Raw genomic sequence first — 19,121 nt, 5'->3', positions numbered from 1 at the left:
TTCATCCAGGTTGACAACATTGTCATATGTTGCTGCCTGCTTGAATATATCCCACTGTGTGTCTTCAAAACAGTCCTGCAGTGCTGGGATGGCCTCCTGTGGCCACATTCTGACCTCCTTCAGCTCTGCTCTGCTCTGTTTCACCCTAGGTCTATAAATAGGTATGAGCATTACAGCTGCATGGTCAGAAGAGCCAATATTAGGGAGGGGGGCTGCTCTATATGCATTTTTTATGTTGGTGTACACATGATCTAATGTGTTGTTTCCCCTCGTCGCACAGTCCACATGCTGATAGAATTTTGGTAACACCGTTTTTAGACTTGCCTGGTTGAAGTCCCCAGCTATCACAAAAAAAGCGTCGGGATGCGCCGTCTGCTGCTCATTGATGTTGTTGTAAAGTAGACCCATCGCTTCCTTCACATTAGCCTCCGGTGGAACATAGACCGCTACAATGATGACGGCCGTCAGCTCCCGTGGCAGGTAGAACGGACGACAGTTTACAATCATGAGCTCTACTTGTGGTGAGCAGTGTGTCGATACCACCCGGGCATCTTGGCACCAGGATTTGTTTATGTAGACAGCCAGACCGCCGGACCGCCTCAGCTTACCAGCCGAGGCTAGCACTCTGTCAGCCCTGAAAAGTGACAGCCCGTCCAGATGAATTGCATCGTCCGTTATATTCTGGTCGAGCCAGGTCTCCGTGTATACGGTGGCACAGCAGTCTCTCATGCTCTGCTTAGAAGCTCTCAAGAGCCTGATGTAATCCATTTGACACTCAAGAGAGCGCACATTTGCTAGCAAGATTGTGGGGATAGCTGGTCTGCTCCGATTAGCACTCAGCCTAGCCCGAACTCCAGCTCGCTTGCCCCGCTTCCTCGTCCTCTCACACCGCTTACGGTGCCTCCTAGTCGGAGCCACTGTAGGCAGGGCTTCGGCACTCTCCGCACCGCCGGTTCCACGCAGCAATCCCAGCTCGCTCAGTACACCTCGCCAGTGTCCCTCGTCCTTGTCACAAAAGTTGTTGTCACAAATGTCCAAAAGTGACCGGCGGTCATACATACATTTTCCCCCCCTTACTGTCGCTGACATGGACACACACATAGACGAAGACACTGCACAGTAACCAGGGGAGGCCGCCGCGGACACCGAGGTCTGTCGCGCCGCCATCAACTGGGGATGAATTAATACATCCAATTGAAAACAGACGATCTACAAGCTCACAATGTGTTGCGATGTGACGCATTGTGAGCTTGTAGATCGTCTATTTTCAAATGGTTTTTTTTTATACATTTGAAAACTTGAAATGGGACATACTGCGTAAAGAGTACTTTCTACTTTTGGTACTTTTAAGTACATTTTGATAACAATACTTCTGTACTTTTTCTACAAGTACATTTTGAAATCCAGACTTTTACCTATTTATACATTGCAGTATGAATCGAGTACTTTTCCCACCACAGTATGTACAGTATGTATATACAGTATATAGTAGCTTCAGAGGACCCCCATCAACTCGGTATTTGTTGACTGAAGTGTAGACTGTTTAAAGGTATATTCAGTGATTTGACTTAATTCAAATATCACATATTTTTTATTTTTTTCTGGATAATCCTCCCTACTATAGAGTGTGCTGACCATATAAGGAGTTCCTCCCTGTCCCCAGTGAGCCCCTGGGGTCAAAAAATCCTAGTTTCAGTTTTGGTGGCGGGTGGCAAAACCGTCATCCAATCAGGATGAGAGGGGCCTTCCTCCAATCATGATCGAGTGGGGGCGGGCCTTGGTGCACATGCTGTTGGCCTGTTGCACTTCCCCCCACTGTAGAGCGTGCATGTGCACATTTTGTTACTGGGGCGGACTGGGTGGTTTTCCAAATCACCCAAATCACTGAATGCTCCTTTAAGTGGTTAACATGGGTATGCTGCTTCCTTATGTGAATCTGTTGTTCACAGATGTATTCACAGTCACAGTTGGCTTATCCCTTATCGTTTATTGGCAAGTATGGCGGGGTGACTTTTGAACAATCAAATATCAGTATTGAGTAGGGATGGGAATTAATTCATGAATTGATAATGAATTACCTTGTTGATCGATTAACCGGTTAGTTGATAAGCGGCGTTTATCTTTTTTTAATCTGAGAATCTTAATTTCCCTCAATGTCTAACATAAAAAATATATACATTTTGCTGATATACGGAAATAGAAAATATTCTTTCAGAAGACTTTTTTTTTCATTTTGACGTCAGGTCTGAATGGGATATATATATATATATACACACACGTGTATATATATATATTTTTTTTGTGACATCTACAAGACCGCTTCCTTGTCTCAGCTTTGATCTGGTGGGATTACTCTCGGTCTCCGGAGCAAGATCAAATGTAGAAGTCTGGAATTGAAAATGAGGACGTGACTCAGAGGATGGAGCCAGCCCTCCAGGTTACAGTATGTCTCTGTGTCACGTCCTCCGAACCTGCAGGTCATTGAGGTCAACAGTGTACTTGAGGACATTTGCAGCGTCTGATTACTTCACTCTTAACTACTTCCTTCCACATACTTTGAGCTAGAAAAGTGGCATATATATATATATATGGCATATATATATACCACTTTTATTTATATATATATATATATTTTTTCAATTTACTTTTTATTGAATTTTAATCAAACAAACGAACATGTAAACGAAACGGCTGACAATTGACAATACATACAACAGAAACAAAACAAAACAAGACAATATACAAACAATACACACAAGGGGAGATATCTGCCTCTCTTCTCTATTGATGATCATAATACATAAGTACCTCAAACAGGTGCATCTGCTTCTACAGGTTAAACAAATTAATTTAAACAAAATCAGGTCTTATTGTAGAGACATGAGTAATCCATCTAAACCAGTTATCTGTGAAGACTTCAACCTGGCCTCTAAAGCTGAATGTAATTCTCTCTATAATAAATATACTATAGATTAAATCAATCCGTTCATTTATAGTTGGTATAACATTTGTAAGCCACTTTTTTGTTAAGGCTTTTTGGATGCCACCAGCAATACCATATACCACTTTTAAAAGTGGTATATATACACTTTTTGTGGAGTGGTACCAAATACCAAAGACCACTTTTGGAGCTCGCCCCTTATGCGAAAAGGAGCAGTAATGGAAAAAAGACTTGCATTTTGTACTTAACCCATTTTGACCTGAGATCAGATTCTAAAAATGTTTCTATGTCAGTCGTTCTTCGATTTAAAAAAAATAGCAGACCTACAAGCTCGTAGCGCGCCACTCGGTGGCTTTTACTTGAGTAAAAGTACAAAAGGATTGTCATAAAATATACTCTAAGTACCAAAGTAAAAGTACTCATTGTGCAGAATGTCCCATTTCAAGTTTTCAAATGTATACAAAATCTTTTGAAAATGGCAGATCTACAATGCGACGCATTGTGAGCTTGTAGATGATTTAACTCTCTATACTGTAGCTGGACCATGGATACAAGTAAAGTACAATTATTTGTAACCTGCAGTCATACATTTCCACGATTGGTGGCTATACATAGCTAAAAAAAGAAAACATATTTTGACCACATGGCTTAGCGGTAACTCGTCATAAATCAACAGAGGAAACTGCCGTGGCTCTCTCTGTGTCATGTGTGTTCATGCCTAGACACCTCTGCACTTTGTCATTGTTGTAATGTGGTTGTCTCTCCCACGCCATCCTGTTCCATTGGTGCCATTCTTTACATTGCTGCAAAATTGCAGTGCATCTGTGACTGGTGTGATAAGTCTGAAAGGGTTTTGGCGTCTTGAGTATTTATTGGCAAAGAATCCAGCATTGTTCAAGCATGTGTTCATAAGTCTCACGAACGAACAACATTTGTGGAGCAAAGATGCCATTCAATATGGCCTTCAAGATGAGCAGATGTTAATCCTTGTTATTTCACGCTACATTAAAAGAAAATGTCTTGTCTGAAGAGTTGTCATTTACAAGATCAGATCACTAGAGTCTCTGTACTATTTCTCCAAAACACTGTTCTCATTTAGAAACTTTTTCCCCTCTTCCTTCTCTCTCTCTCTCTCTCTCTCTCTCTCTCTCTCTCTCTCTCTCTCTCTCTCTCTCTCTCTCTCCTCTCATATCTCAGGTCCAGGCCCAGGTAGCCAGTTCTCTGGCTGTTGCCCAGTCGTTGGCAGATGACGTGGACTGTCATGTTTTCCCGTTCAGGGAGTTTGGCAAGGGACGCATCAAGAAGCTACGCATCAGTCCCGATGCCTTTATACAACTCAGTCTGCAGCTGGCCTACTACAGAGTGAGGCACGCACGCACGCACGCACGCACACATTTTAACAATGTATTTATGTCCACACAGAGGCAATTGCATACAAGGACATAAATAGTTCAGGTGCAGCAAAGTTACCTCCACAAAATCAAGGAATATGTCCTCAGTCATGATACAACAAAGCATGTCATGTCACCCAGCATTCCATGGGCACAAGTAGTGTAGGCATGCATCCTAAGTTCGAAAACCCCCTCCAACAACCAGTCCGCGGGTATGTCCCAGGCTGGACCACCAGAGGAAACAATTTCCTAGTCCACTCCTGCATTGCCACCCCGGTGTCATATCGTTCTCCGTAGCGTGGCTGATCCCATGGGCCCAAAATCCACCCACTGTTGTTCCGACAGCGGACGGACACACTGCTAGAAGGCCAGGTCCAACACCTCTCTTCCCGGTATAGCTGCTCATGGGAAGGGCCACCAAGCAGCACCGGCTGTCGGTATACTCCCATCGGTGAGCAGTGCTTTGTAGTATGCAAGCTTGCGATCGTGTTGAAGCACACAGTCCACAGAGGTTGCAAATGCATCTTAAATCTGCACCCACTACATTAACGGTGGTAGTTACAGCGGAGCAGTTTAATGAATGCTCAGCACACACACACACGCACACACACACACACACACACACACACACACACACACACACACACACACACACACACACACACACACACACACACATCAACCTGCAGCTTTACATTTTTTCTAATGCGTTACATGTAAACCATTTATTGCATATTTCTACATGTACAGACATAATGTGTCAACAAAATGAATTCCATGCAAAACATTGTACCTTGTCACAGTATGTAGTAGCACTACAAACATCCACATCCCTTTTGTTTGGACACATTAAAAACGCCTATTAAACATGTGTTTTACTTTCCCTCCCCCATTCACTCCTCTCTCCTCCATCTTCTCTAACTTCTCCTATCTTCTCCTATTTGTACTTCTTCTTTGCATCTCCTCGTGTCTTTCTGTCTCTCATTTCCTTCTTGCCCTCTTTCTCCTCTCTCCCCTTCTCCCCCTCTTCCGCTGTTCTGCTCCTCCTCCTCTACTCCTCTCCCTCCGCTCCCCTCCTCTCTTCCAGGATCGTGGTGGTTTCTGTCTGACCTACGAGGCCTCCATGACCCGTCTGTTTAGAGAAGGTCGCACAGAGACCGTCCGCTCTTGTTCCAACGAGAGTTGTACCTTCGTCAAGGCCGTGGAGGCTGGAGAGGTAAATTACCCTAACTACTTGTTTCAACCTGAACCTGCCTGGCCTCCCTATTTTGGGCATGTCGTTTTTATTATTTTTCGAATATTGCATCTACAAACTCACAACGTCATATAGTGGAATGGAATGGAATGGAATGGGGGTTTATTGTCATTGTTCAATGAAGTACAAGTACAACGAAAGTACAACGAAATTATGATGTGTTGAATGAATACACGGGCCGCAGCAACATGGGTCGCGCCGCCACTAGCTTCTCTTTACATCAGAAAAATAAGAAAAGAAGAAAAAAGAAGGATAGGGGGGGGGGGGGGCAGAGTTGGGGTGGGTGTTTTGACAGAGAGGGAGGGGGGGACGGGTGTAAACATCACATCACATTACATTACAGTTGCATTGTATCGTGTGGGCACAGAATGTTCTTGGGTGGGGGGCAGGGCGGGTTGTAGGTCTGTACACCGATCAAAAAGCACTACTCTCACGCCGCTCTTCAAGTTGGAAGGGCTGCGTGCGCGTAGGAAAAAAAAAAAGGGAGCACAGCCGGAGCAGCAGCGGGTGGGGCTTGGGCATCATCCAAGGGGGGGGGGGGAGGGCGGCGTGTGGTGTAGGAGTGTGTGAAGTGTTCGTTAAGTTCATTGTTTATGTTTGTGTGTCCTGAGCTGTCCTCCCGGATTTGGATCCCAGGTCGCGCTGTCTCAAAGTCCAGATAGTGAGAGGAATAACACAGCAAGCTGTACAGACTGCGTGGCCTTGGTTCCCAGACGGGAGCACTTTCAGATGTTGTGTGCGGGGGGGAGGTGGGGGGGGTGCGCGTGATCTTCTCCACTGCATTCGCCATGAGCCTTTTTCCAGATTATGCGAGAAAGGGATTCTTATTTTATTCAGAATCATCTCTCTCGAGTTTTGCCCGTAGTAACATCCCTTGTATCGCAGATAGACGCTCCAGGCAGATCTCAAATCTTCGCTCGAGGCCAATGAGTCTCTCAGAAAGTTTTTCAAAGTAGTGTGACGCAGTGTGAGCTTGTAGATTGGCTATTTTCACTGCACAACACCGGCGTGCAGCTCCAAAATGGAGCTTAAGCGGTTCGTTTCCGTGTCTGTTTGTTTGTATGTTTTTTGTTTGTTTTGCTGTTCAGAATCTGATTTCAATTTGTCTAGAATCAGAAAATCTGATTTGGTCTGCCAGAGACTCAACATAGACTAGACCAGTGGCTCCCAAAGTGGGGTCCGGGGACCCACAGGGGTCCTTGAGGGAGTTCCAGGGGGTCCCCAGCTAAATTATAGTTTGGAACCAAATGAACCCTTATGGGTCTGTAACTCTGAGAGTTAAATTAACGAGTGTTCAAAGATCCAATCTGAACCCTCCCGAGCCGATCGGGGCCGCTCTGATCATTATCAAAAATGATATTTGATATTTATCTGGATCGCTACTGTATCAAGGTCAAGGTAAACTTTATTGTCCACAAAGGAAATTTGTCTTGGGCTTTCACCCCAGCTACAGCCACACATAAAACATCAAGACTGACAAAAATACATTACAGAGGGAGACACAACATTACACCATTGCACACATGATGTGTATAATCTAGCCTCACACAGTTACTGCTGTTTCAGAGCCTCGTTCAACATCTTAGTTGATGCTGGTACAAACGTTTTTTTAAATCTGATGTACTTCCACTTTGGTTCTTTGTATCTTCTCCTAGAGGGCAGAAGTACAAACTCGCCATTTAAAACATGACATCACTGACAATTTTTTGAGCCTGTTTTAATGTAGCCTGCTCATAAATAGACTGCAGAGAGGGCAGTTGTCTTACCCCTATGATCTTCCCTGCAGTTTGCTCCAATCTGAACAATTTGGACCTCAGTTGCACTGAGAGATTACCGAACCAAACTGTGATGCCAAACCTGACCAGGCTTTCCAATACTGCTCGATAGAACACTAACATACATTTTTGGTCAACACCATGAACCCTGAGACGTTGAAGGAAGTGCAGTCTTTGCTGTAGTTTACTACAGAGACTGTCAACATGTGTATTCCAAGTTAGTGAGTTGTCAATACAGATCCCCAAGTATATATACAGTGATGTAAATAGGTTTTCAATGTAATGAGTCCCGGGATGCCGGGATGGTCTTTTAGATGAGCCCCAGGGACATGTTATGAGTCCCACTTCAACGACGTTAAGGAGTCATATTTTGCCATTTCTTTTTTACAAATTACAGCATTTAACTCCCCTTTCATTTTATATGGTTATAATGTGGTTATATTCATGTAGAAAACAGAAGAAGAAATGATTATTATAACTAAAGCTAGCAAAATAAACTAGAATTAAAAAAAAACAGTACAGTAGTGCATCCCATGGATGCAGAGGTCGTTGTTTTATTGTGTCCCTTAACTATAAACTGCGTTTTGGGATGCAAAATGCACCCTATTTTAATCTCTATATACAAGGAGACCTGTGAGATGGTCGAGTCATGGATGACCACAGGCCTGTGATCACCAATACTCTTGGGGTAAAACACCGTCTTCTTGTGTGTGCGTGCGCATGTTCTGCGTGCGACACACAGTCATACTATCATAATGAGATGCAAGACGCATATAGCCTATATTGAACTGTGGGAAGTGGGAGTAGCTAAAATGTGTGTCTTCTACCCAGACCCCCTCCCCACTCGACCTAATACAAATATATTTACGAGTGTGAGAACATGTCTGACACAGAGACATTCTCCTGTTGAAAACATGTTTTGTGACCCAGATGTGTGAACACATCTGGGTCACATTAGGGTGTCGTATTTTACTCCACAAACTGAGATGCACATACTCTTCGATTTTAACTTAACACAGTGTACTTTGAAATTAAGTTCTTGTCTTAAATTATAACCCCCCTCTCTATCACTGAACATTTTTTGTACATTACCTGGTAAAAGATTTTTTCCTTGCTCTAAACATGATTAGTGCAGTCTTGTATTCAACAAGGTCCATTAACTTCATGATATGTGATTGTAAAAATAGTGTATTAGTGTGATCCAGATATCCTGCCTTGTTAACTATTCTGATAGCTTTTTTTTGCAGGATGCATAGTGGTTTTAGATTACTTTTATAGGTGCTTCCCCAAATTTCTACACAGTAATTGAGATATGGTAGGACAAGCGAGCAATATAATATATGTAGTGATTTATGATCCAAAATGTGTTTGGTTTTCCCTAGAACTGCAATGCTCCATGCAAGCTTTGTTCTTACATAGCTTATATGGGGTTTCCAGCAGATTTTGTGGTTCAGTAATACACCCAGAAATGTATTTTCATATACTCTTTCAATGTTGACATTTTCTATAGTCAACTGTATCTATTGTACGGTTTCCAAATAACATAAGCTTTGTTTTGTTTTGTTATATATATATATATATATATATATATATATATATATATATATATTCAAGTATATTTTGAAATCGTGACTTTAACTTGTAACAGAGTATTTCTACATTGCAGCATTGATACTTGTACTTCTTCCACCACTGGTGCTCTGGCTACACAGAGAGAGAGCATTCAGTTCTGTCTTCTTTGGTCTCATATGAATACATACTGGATATAAAATAGATATCTAATCTAAATACATTTATATCAAATATTTTCAAAATCATATTATCAGATGCTCATACTTAACTCAAAGTCACGGGAGGGAGATTTATACACACAGACATTACATTACAAACACATGCGCGCACACAGACACGCGACAAGCTGCAATGGGAAATCATCTTCATTCGTACGTACGTGCGTGAGTGAGTGAGTGAGTGAGTGAGTGAGTGAGTGCGCGCACACTGATATTGCCATTAAAAACACAAATCTACTCCTAGATTCTAGAACTGCAGGGTTTTTGTTTGCATGAATACACACAAGGCTCTCTGTGATGCACCGACTACAGTTTGTTTTCGGTTCAACAGGGGGCGGAGCGTTGCGGGCAGCTGTTCCGACAAGCGGCGGAGAAACACCAGAACCTCTACCGATTGGCCATGACGGGAGACGGGATTGACAGACACCTGTTCTGTCTGTACGTGGTGTCCAAATACCTGGGGGTGGACTCGCCCTTCCTCAAAGAGGTAAGACAGCGTGGCCATCGGTGGTCTTTCTACTTTTAGCGTTTGGCACCCGATCAAGTCCAGAGAGACGAAATGCGTTGGTCGGAGTAAGTGCCGTGAACCTTTCTAAAATGGTTTAACCCATTTAGACCTGAGGCCAGATTCTACAAAATGTCTTCTAAATCATGACGGTCTTCTGAAAAACCCATGTTTCTTATATGTTTCAGTGGTTCTCAAACTATTTAATGTCAAGGAGCCCCAGAATTAACTGTAATTGGCCACGGACCCCCATCTGAAAATATGTTGTTCCAGGGACCCTCCCAGAAGCAAAGATTTGAGTTAAATGTGTTCGCTCTGAAAGAATATCTATTGAAAGATTTGTGCCACATTTTCACGATTAAAAAAAAATAGCAGATCTACAAGCTCATAGCGCCGCACTATGGGAGACTAGTGTTCAGATAGCAAGGATATGCTACAAGTAAGCAGTCGCATACCTAGCATTTACTGCAATAACATACTGTAACCTGTTGCTTCCATATAGGCCACATACTGTAGGCAATGGCCTAGGGGCGACCGATTGCCAGTTAGTAGAGGAGGCACAAACGTAGCCTCGGTACCAAGGCTTTTATTTTCGTTCGGGGGAGAGCACGGGAACTGGCACGAGAATAACTGAATCGCGACTCAGTTATTCTCGTGCCAGTTCCTGCCCACCCCGTTTAGAAGCGCTCCTTTGCGCCCTGCCTCCGCTGCTCCTGAAGCAGAAGCTGCCTTGGAGGAGGGAGGGCTGCCCGGCGCGATCATGTTTTGACGAATGGTGAATAACAAGTTTGGCAACATGTACGCTGTGTGATAGAAATGGGTCAAACTCAACCCACAAGAGCACAATCTATGCATCCATGTCTATAAATCACTGCATGAGTGTCGATGACAGTCATTTCTCAGCATCTAATCCCAGTAAACAACATACTCGTCTCTGCCATTAGCATATGGTGTTCTGCCAGGAAACACAGTTTTCAAAAGAGCTTTATTGGCATGACAAAATGTATGTTTACTTTGGAAAAGGTAAACATTTGGGTCACTTTGGGACAATAACATAATTTCCATACAAAAAAAGCCTCAGACTGGCCTGTGCCGTGGCTCAGCGGTCCAGACACCTTGGCCTGTACTCCAAGTCTGGCAGTGTGCCGCGGGTTTGACTCCCGATCCCGACGCCCCCCACCCCCCCATCTCTCTCCCCATTTCCTGTCAGCCTACTGTCTGTCCCTCTATAAAAAAATATTAAATAAAGGCGAAAGCCAGAAAAAGCATTAAAAAAAGCCTCAGACTTCAAATGTTTATGTTTGAGGTCCACGGATAGTGCAGGAAACACATTGTTTAGTAGTCCTTAGGTTGGTTATTGGCGCGAGACATGGCCAAAGCATTTCCGGGGGTCCCCAGCCAAAAACGTTGAGAACCCCTGGCGTAAGGCATACCGCGGTATCGAGTTCATAACCGCGATTATTCTTTTTTTTTATTAAAATTTGTATCCCTTGAATTTGTAACCCATTTTTCATCTGGTGCAAATTGCCTAAGCTGCAATCCTGGGCACTACTCTCCCTCTGCCAACCCGGGGAGAGCCCCAAACTGAGCGCATGCTCAGTTTGGGGCTCTCCAATGCATGAGGAGTGAGCAGGCCGCTTATTGCACAACCGTGCCCCTTGTTATTATTATTATAACGATTACAGGGGTTAAAGTTTTCCGTCCCCAGGACGGATTTCCGTCTATACAAAGTAATCTACTCGGGTTGTTTAGTCCAGGGGTTCTCAACCCGTGGGTCGCGACCCCTCGGGGGGTCGCCAAATTATTTTGGGGGGTCCCCAAATTATATATATAACATTTGTTGCAACTGAATGGCTGGGAAAATTAAGAGTTTACATAGTACACATAACACATAGTACAGTACATGCATAAACTTTCCTTAATGATTATATCTGGTTTCAGTATTCATTTATGATGTATTTTCTCTATTATTAAGGTTATTTTTGCAGTCAGTTTGTATTGGGGGTGGGGAAGGGGGGCAGGGCGGGGGTTACGAGAAACATGGCCAAAGCATTTCCGGGGGTCCCCAGCCAAAAACGTTGAGAACCCCTGGTTTAGTCCATGATGAACTGCCTCTGTGAAGTAAATGATAGAATCATACCCATTGGGATTGTCCAACAGTGTAGGGATGCAGAATAAGCTTGTGTTGGGCTGCAACAGTTAAACTAGAAAGATGCAATTCTTGAAAATGTGCAAAGTGTGGTTGCCGCAATCGCTAATATAGGCCCCTCCCACTAATTTTGCTAGCCAATTACAATGTCACGTCACCCCTGTGTTTGTTCAAACACTAATATTGCGTAAATACAAACATTGAAGACGAAGGTGAGGATGCAAATTGTGATTGGCCGGAATGAGATGATGTATGATGATATGAGCGCCCCTCACTTCACACGGGTGTGATTTTTTTTCTGTGTTTAGTTGGTGTTGACTTGTTGATTGGTGCAAACCACTCCAACAACTGGCTTTGTACCCGTGTACCCGTGTTTGTTCGTACCAAAAAAACGAGCATGGTTGCTATGGTTAGCAACCAAAAAAACGAGCATGGTTGCTATGGTTAGCAACCAAAAAAACGAGCATGGTTGCTATGGTTAGTATGTGACATCACTGACATCACAGATATCACGTCAGAGTGAATCAATCTCTAGTATATAATCAATCTTTATAGTTATTCCTCAACAGATGTTAGGCATAGTGGCAAAAGATCAGATTGGAGATATTTCACTTTAGAAGACGATATGGAAAAATCAAAAGAGTAGTAGTTGCACCACTCAGTTCACACGGGTGTGATTTTTATATATATATATATATATATATATATATATATATTGTTATATATATATATATATATATATATATATATATATATATATATTGTTATATATATATATATATATATATATATATATATATATATATATATATATATATATAAAGAAAACCATTGTTTAGTTAACATCATTGACTGTCTGCCGAGGGCCTCTGGAGGAATTAAGCTTTCCAGTTCCAGCTTATTATACAGTACATATGGAGGACGTCTTTCGTGTTTCCCCTGATTTATTAGTAGTTGTTTCCAGGGTTTAGTGTTTGTTTTAATATTTTAATACAGCATAAATTGACCAATTCCAACAGTTAATCATCTCTCAGTCCTTTAGTTTAAGTCCTTTTATGCCCATACTCTATTATGGAGATCTCTGTATCTGTCAGTCCCCTTGGTAGAATATAACTCAGAATTAGTTCTCTGACACCCCCCCCCCCCAACCCTCTCTCTCTTTCTCTCTCTCGCTCCAGGTCCTGTCAGAACCATGGCGTCTCTCCACCAGTCAGACTCCCGTTCAGCAAATGGAACTCTTTGACCTGAAGAACCACCCAGAGTTCATTTCTCTGGGCGGTGGATTTGGACCTGTAAGCTGTGTTTTACGTTTCATTGTTACAAAGTTGGCAGTCAGTAGTGCTGAAACACATGGATGTAACAGTAATTATTGATACAATGTCAATTAGTAATAACATAGATGCTAATGTTTCCTTAAAGCCCAAACCACACCAATGGGTCGCCATGCAACTCACCATGCAACCGTTTGCAAGGATCGGAATCGGATCGGGAGCAAAAAAATTTGATCGGGACATCCCTAATGGTGACCCATTGGTGTGGCTAAAACCCTCTTGTCCCGTCTCGACCCTTTGGTGTGGTTTGGGCTTTAGTAGTGCTCAAAGGTAACTCAGTATGATTTGAATCACGCTTCACTGATTGTTTTGTACATAAATTGAAATTCAAGACATAACATTGCTTTCCGTTGATTTGCATTCGAACATTACATTTTCAATATACGAGTGTTGTTTCATGTACTGATCAGTTTGTATTCTGCATTCCACTATATTCTCCTTTCCCTTGTGTTCCCATCAGGTGGCTGACGATGGTTATGGCGTGTCCTACATTATTGTGGGAGAGGACATGATCAACTTCCATGTGTCGTCAAAACACTCCTGTACCAATACAGTAAGTAACAAATCACTCCGTTACTGCCAGTGTGACACCAATTTGGCGAATTGATTACCATAGCCTATCATAACTTAATGTAGTAGGAAAGCACAGCCACACCTCCAGTTATTCATCTCTAAATAGCAGTTTGATCATGAATAGCCTGCTAGTCTTACCAATCTGATGACCCTGGATAAAATCTATGTCCAGTCTCTATGTAGGACGGTGGATACTATTGTCGTATTTGTTTTTGAAAATCTCTGCGTCTAGTCTACATGGCGACGCTTACAAAAATCTCTCCGTCCACACGACAACGTAGCTAAAGTGACGTAGTCACTGTCAGCCAAAACACTCCGTTTGTCTTGTCCACATGGGGACACATAAACAGAGTTTTTAAAAATCTACACTGTGGCCGGAGTTTCAAACTTGACACGTTCAGCGGCAAGGACTCAAGGACTCAAGGACTCAAGGACTCAGGGACTCAAGAACTCAAGGACTCAAGGGAGTGCAGTGCCTGCTGTCGAGTAGTTCTGAAATCCAGTTGTCCAGTTTTCTGCCCAATCCATTTTCAAGTTGACTGGGCCAACAATGTGTTAATTTTTCCTTGATTTCGCTTCCTTTCTTAACATTTTGCCGTTCTTGCGTTTGGAATTATGCTACTATACTTTTTCTCTTACTTTCATACCCTTTTTCTATCGCCTACTTTATTGTCCCACCTATTGTCCCCGCTTTTTCTCTTTCTCCCCGTCTTTCACCCATCGCACAGCCCTCTCCTTCCTCCCCACCACCCCTCCTCTTCTTTCCTCGCCATTTTCACTCCCTCACCTCCTTCTCCCCATCACCTCCTCCATCTCTCCCTTATCGCAATGCAACAGAAACGGTGACAGCCACTGAAAAAAGACACATTCAACAAAGAAACATGCACAAAATACATATCCGATTCCTTTCATAGAAACACAAATTGGAACTAATAATTGAAAGAGTTGACACAAATACTCCCTTTCCCTCAGGACTCGCACAGGTTTGGGGCCCAGGTCAGTCGTGCTCTCCAGGACGTCCTGGCACTCCTTAACTCTGCTCCTAAAACCTCCTCGTCCTCCAGAGGCCCAGGTCAGTCTAAGAAGATCCTCTGAACATGGATGGGACCTTCATACCGCCCTGAGACAAAACCATGGAAACACTGAATTGGCATGTGCAAACAACTTCTCTCAACACCACACACAGACACTGCCGCAGGGTTTTCCTCTAGAACAGGGGTTCTCAACCCGTGGGTCGCGACCCCTCGGGGGGGGTCGCCAAATTATTTTGGTGGGTCCCCAAATAAATTTAAAAAAATAAATACAAAAAAAACTTTTTTTCCCTTTTTTTTTTTTTAATGCAACTGAATGGCTGTAAAATGGAAATGAAGAGTTTACATATAGTACACATAGTACATGCATACACCTTCCCTAATGATTATATCTGGTTTCAGTATTTATTTATGGTGTATTGTCTCTATTATTAAGGTTATTGTAGCAGTCAATTTATATTGGGGGTCGGGAGGGGCGGGGGTCCCGAGACGTTGCCAAAGCATTTTCGGGGGTCCCCGGCCAAAAACGTTGAGAACCCCTGCTCTAGAACAATAATAATTTTGGTATTTTTTTAGAACTAACTGGGAAGCCTTTCAACCACAATCCCAGACCTGCAAGCAAGTATATACGTCTACAGAGCGTTCAGAATATTCAGAGCTGCTTCCGAATGTTGAGTTTCAGATCCTTTTTACACAACGGATGTCTTAATTGTGTCAAGGTCTTAAAAGTTATCCTTTATTACCCCCCCATGCCATTCAAAACGTATTCAGTCCACTACCTGTGTGTGTGTGTGTGTGTGTGTGTGTGTGTGTGTGTGTGTGTGTGTGTGTGTGTGTGTGTGTGTGTGTGTGTGTGTGTGTGTGTGTGTGTGTGTGTGTGTGTGTGTGTGTGTGTGTGTGTGTGTGTGTGTGTGTGTGTGTATGTATATATATATATATATATATATATATATATATATATATATATATATATGGGAAGAGAGGGGGAGATAAATCTCAATGATGGTGAAAAGAGAAAGACTTGAGAGCTGTTTTGTTGTTTGTTGCCAGGAAATTAGGTGAAGGGTGAATTCCACCTTGGTGAGTTTGTGGTTTTCCCCTTTTGATGGGGATTTAAGCACATTTTTGCCACGACAGTGAGGTAAGGAACGAGACGAAGTCGAGTTCCGCAAGCATCACTGAAGTGGCAATAATCACGTTAAACCACACCCTCTAGTGTAATATTGCAATTATACAAAAGTTACCCTTAAAACTAAGAAAATCGCTGAAAAAATATATTTTTTTAATGACAGATGTAGTCACTACGACCACAAATGTCCCAAGAAACTAGCTAGCCTAGCCACCGAGTTTGCTAGCGCTCTGGGAAAACAGAGAAGCTGAATTCTTTGTTTTGATTAGGTGGTGAATGGTGCTGGCTAGAAGCCGTTTCAACCTATCAGATTGCTTCCTCGAAACGACTTGTTGTATAATCAGTTATAATAAATATGCCTTTTGAATAGAGAAAAAGAGGAACTAACCAGGTGCTCAACGGAGATAGCAAAACGTGATAATGATAAAAAGGTGCTCGCACGGCTCAAAAGTGGGATCAATACATAGATAGAAAGAGAGGATCCGGGCAATACCGGTCTGTATCTGTATCAACTATTCAAAAAATAGATAAAAAGAGAGGATCACTCAAAGTTAAAAACATGGAAAGCCTTTATTGAATTAATAAGGCAACTACTAACATGTTTCGACCAACAAGGTCGAAAACATGTTGGCAGTTGCCTTTTTAATTCAATCATTTATTAAATATTTATTATAAATATTTATGATTCTAAATCATAAATATGATTATGATTGATTATGATTCTATTACCAATGATTCGTTTCAGGGTCAGGGAAACCAATCAGGGTCCATGCTTACATTTGTACGTTTCACATTTTGAGATTATTGTGCAAAACAACTCAATCCTAGTTCAAGCCGTTTCCAAGAAGTGTTACGCTTTCAGTATAACACTGGAGAGATTTATTAATGACACCCAACGGAAGGATAGATGGAAGAACAGAAGGAGAAGTTCAAATATCTATTTTTAGTATTTTACTTTTTTATTATCAGGACACATAATTGGCCTAATTCAGATGTTATATAGATGGCCTAGTTCAGATGTTTTAGATCATTTTGAGGGTGCACTTGATTCTTCTGGTACAGTATCGTGATGTGTTTTATTTAACCTAAGAAGATGATGCATTGTTTCTAGAAGTCATCATAAACCAGAACACCTCAAGGATAATTATGGTCATTTAAGCTGCTGGACATGTATTTCCATGACTGCCAGATAGTCTGTATAACTTTGTTGAAGTTTTTTTTCTTTTTTTAATTCAAGTTGTGTTTGTGGCTTTTCACAGTGGAGAAATTTGTTTACATTTGAATATGAAAATTTCATTTTTCTTTGAGCTATATTGGCAGAGGTTCATGGCTGTGGGGAGATGGAATCTTCAAAATGTTGAAAACCTTTATCACGTCACAATTTTAAAGTATAAAAGAGTGAATGCATTTTTTTCAAAAAGCACCAGTCTCTGCCTCTGTTGGTCTGAGACGGACACTTGTTTTCCACTTGACACTGCATTTCAAAAACTGATGTTTAAAAAAAAAGTCTGGTGTACAAACTGTACATTGTAGTATATGATTTCCTTCAATGCAATTCCTTATGGAACCAAATTATTATTATGTTTTAAGTGTATTTTTCCTTTGTTGTAAAAAGAATGTGCTACGCTTGGTCTTTTAGCTGCTGTTGGTGACATCAGATGATGTTCTTGTGAGCAGCGATGTAGTGGTGCAAAATACCGTAATGAAGTTGAAGGGCCACACGCAGGATTTAAATGTTACATCTGTGAATGAATTATTCATTGTAATAAATGCTTCTTAATGTTGTTATAGTATCCCACTCCTTTGCCAAGAAATCAAGGTGGAATGTTGCATAAACTTTGAAGTTAGTTGCCTCGTTTTCATGGCACGCTCAGTTAATACACTTTTGATTCACTAGGGTAGCCGCAAACAAAAGCGTTTTGATAGCTGCTGCTAAATTGCTATTTTTGCTAATGCTTAATTAAATTAAGTCGGCCTTTACTCTCCACTACATCCCTGTTCACATGTGACCAAAGTGTGTTGTATTTCTATTTGTAGAGATTATTATATGAGTTTAGAATCTTAAACACCTCAAATCTCATAGTGGCTACTGTCTATAAACTCAGGTTTAACACAACACATAACTGCTTATTTCCTAATCCGTTTTCTGGTTTGATGTTTCGTTTTACAACCTTAATTTTCATTTAAATCCAATAGATTTGAATCACATTGTAACGGCATGTCAGATTTGAATCACAATGAAACGGCATGTCAGATGTGAGGCCATCAAATATATCGGTAAGAGTACTGGCAGCAGTACTAACAAATTAGAAAAATATGCTGCACAGTGCACACTCAATGTAGCTCCAATTGATTATTTGAATTGCCAACAAGCTGTCTTCACCAGGTTATGTGCTAACATTTGTATTTTTTTTAATATAAAGAGCATTCATCATGTTCATATAATTTGTGCATCAGATAATCACAAGCTGTGCACAATAAATGTCTTGCACTGTACTGTCTACTGCAACTTGGAATAGATTAAGCTTGATGCACACATCATCTGAGCATGTGACTTGAATAGCCACACAATGCTCTTTGAAAATCAATGCAAATGTTTTCACATTCCCTGAGTCGATTGGTAATTAAATTAATCCAAATTGAACTACAATAAGTGCACAGTACACCTTTGGAGCTTACTGATGGATCTGTCGGTAAAATTTGGAGATTTCCCCTCTCGATTTCTGTATTTTGTGGTTTCGATACATACAAACCATCTGACGCTACTTAAGCATTCCTATTGTTGTACATCTGTGTCTTTTTAAGACAAAAGCTAAGGAGCTAATAACCTAATGACAGACAGATAAAATAAAATGTCTCATGAATTCATCCTTTTGGCATTAGAGCCTTTGCAACTAACATTCAGTAGCAGCTTCAGAATGTTGCTTTGTTTTTTGGGGCTAAAGGTTGAAATGAAGATGTTACATTTTATCTATGTTTTTGTATATTTTTGTATTTCTTATTTAACCTAAACTGGTACTATTTTCTTGCTTAAACATTGTTGATGAATCTCTGGGTACTGTAGGTTAATGCCTGTTGAAGTCATCTAATAGGGGCCTTTTTTACACTCCACAAGAAATATCTTGTAACTGTCGCTGTCTATCGTTTGGATTTGAATGTTTATTTAAATGTAAATTGTGGACTTTCTGGAATATGCCTTTTAGAAATGGTGGTGATAATGGGCTGTATAAATTAAAGATACTTATATTGTA

At 41.5% G+C, this 19,121-nt stretch overlaps 1 protein-coding gene across 1 annotated transcript in view; it reads left to right on the top strand.

The window, feature by feature from the left end:
- cpt1a2b (carnitine palmitoyltransferase 1A2b) overlaps window positions 1-19,121 on the top strand; it is a 54,528-nt gene extending 35,407 nt beyond the window's left edge. The window contains exons 14-19 of the mRNA XM_079519400.1: window positions 4,139-4,303; window positions 5,420-5,548; window positions 9,484-9,639; window positions 12,985-13,098; window positions 13,598-13,690; window positions 14,683-19,121. Of these exons, the coding sequence (XP_079375526.1) occupies window positions 4,139-4,303; window positions 5,420-5,548; window positions 9,484-9,639; window positions 12,985-13,098; window positions 13,598-13,690; window positions 14,683-14,805 (780 nt within the window). The 3' untranslated portion in view covers window positions 14,806-19,121. The remainder of the gene's footprint in view (window positions 1-4,138; window positions 4,304-5,419; window positions 5,549-9,483; window positions 9,640-12,984; window positions 13,099-13,597; window positions 13,691-14,682) is intronic.

Source organism: Electrona antarctica, assembly GCF_951216825.1.
Source record: "Electrona antarctica genome assembly, chromosome: 14".
Classification (NCBI taxonomy): Eukaryota; Metazoa; Chordata; class Actinopteri; order Myctophiformes; family Myctophidae; genus Electrona; species Electrona antarctica.
Note: the sequence above shows the minus strand (reverse complement) of the source record. Positions and strands in the feature narration are given on the sequence as shown.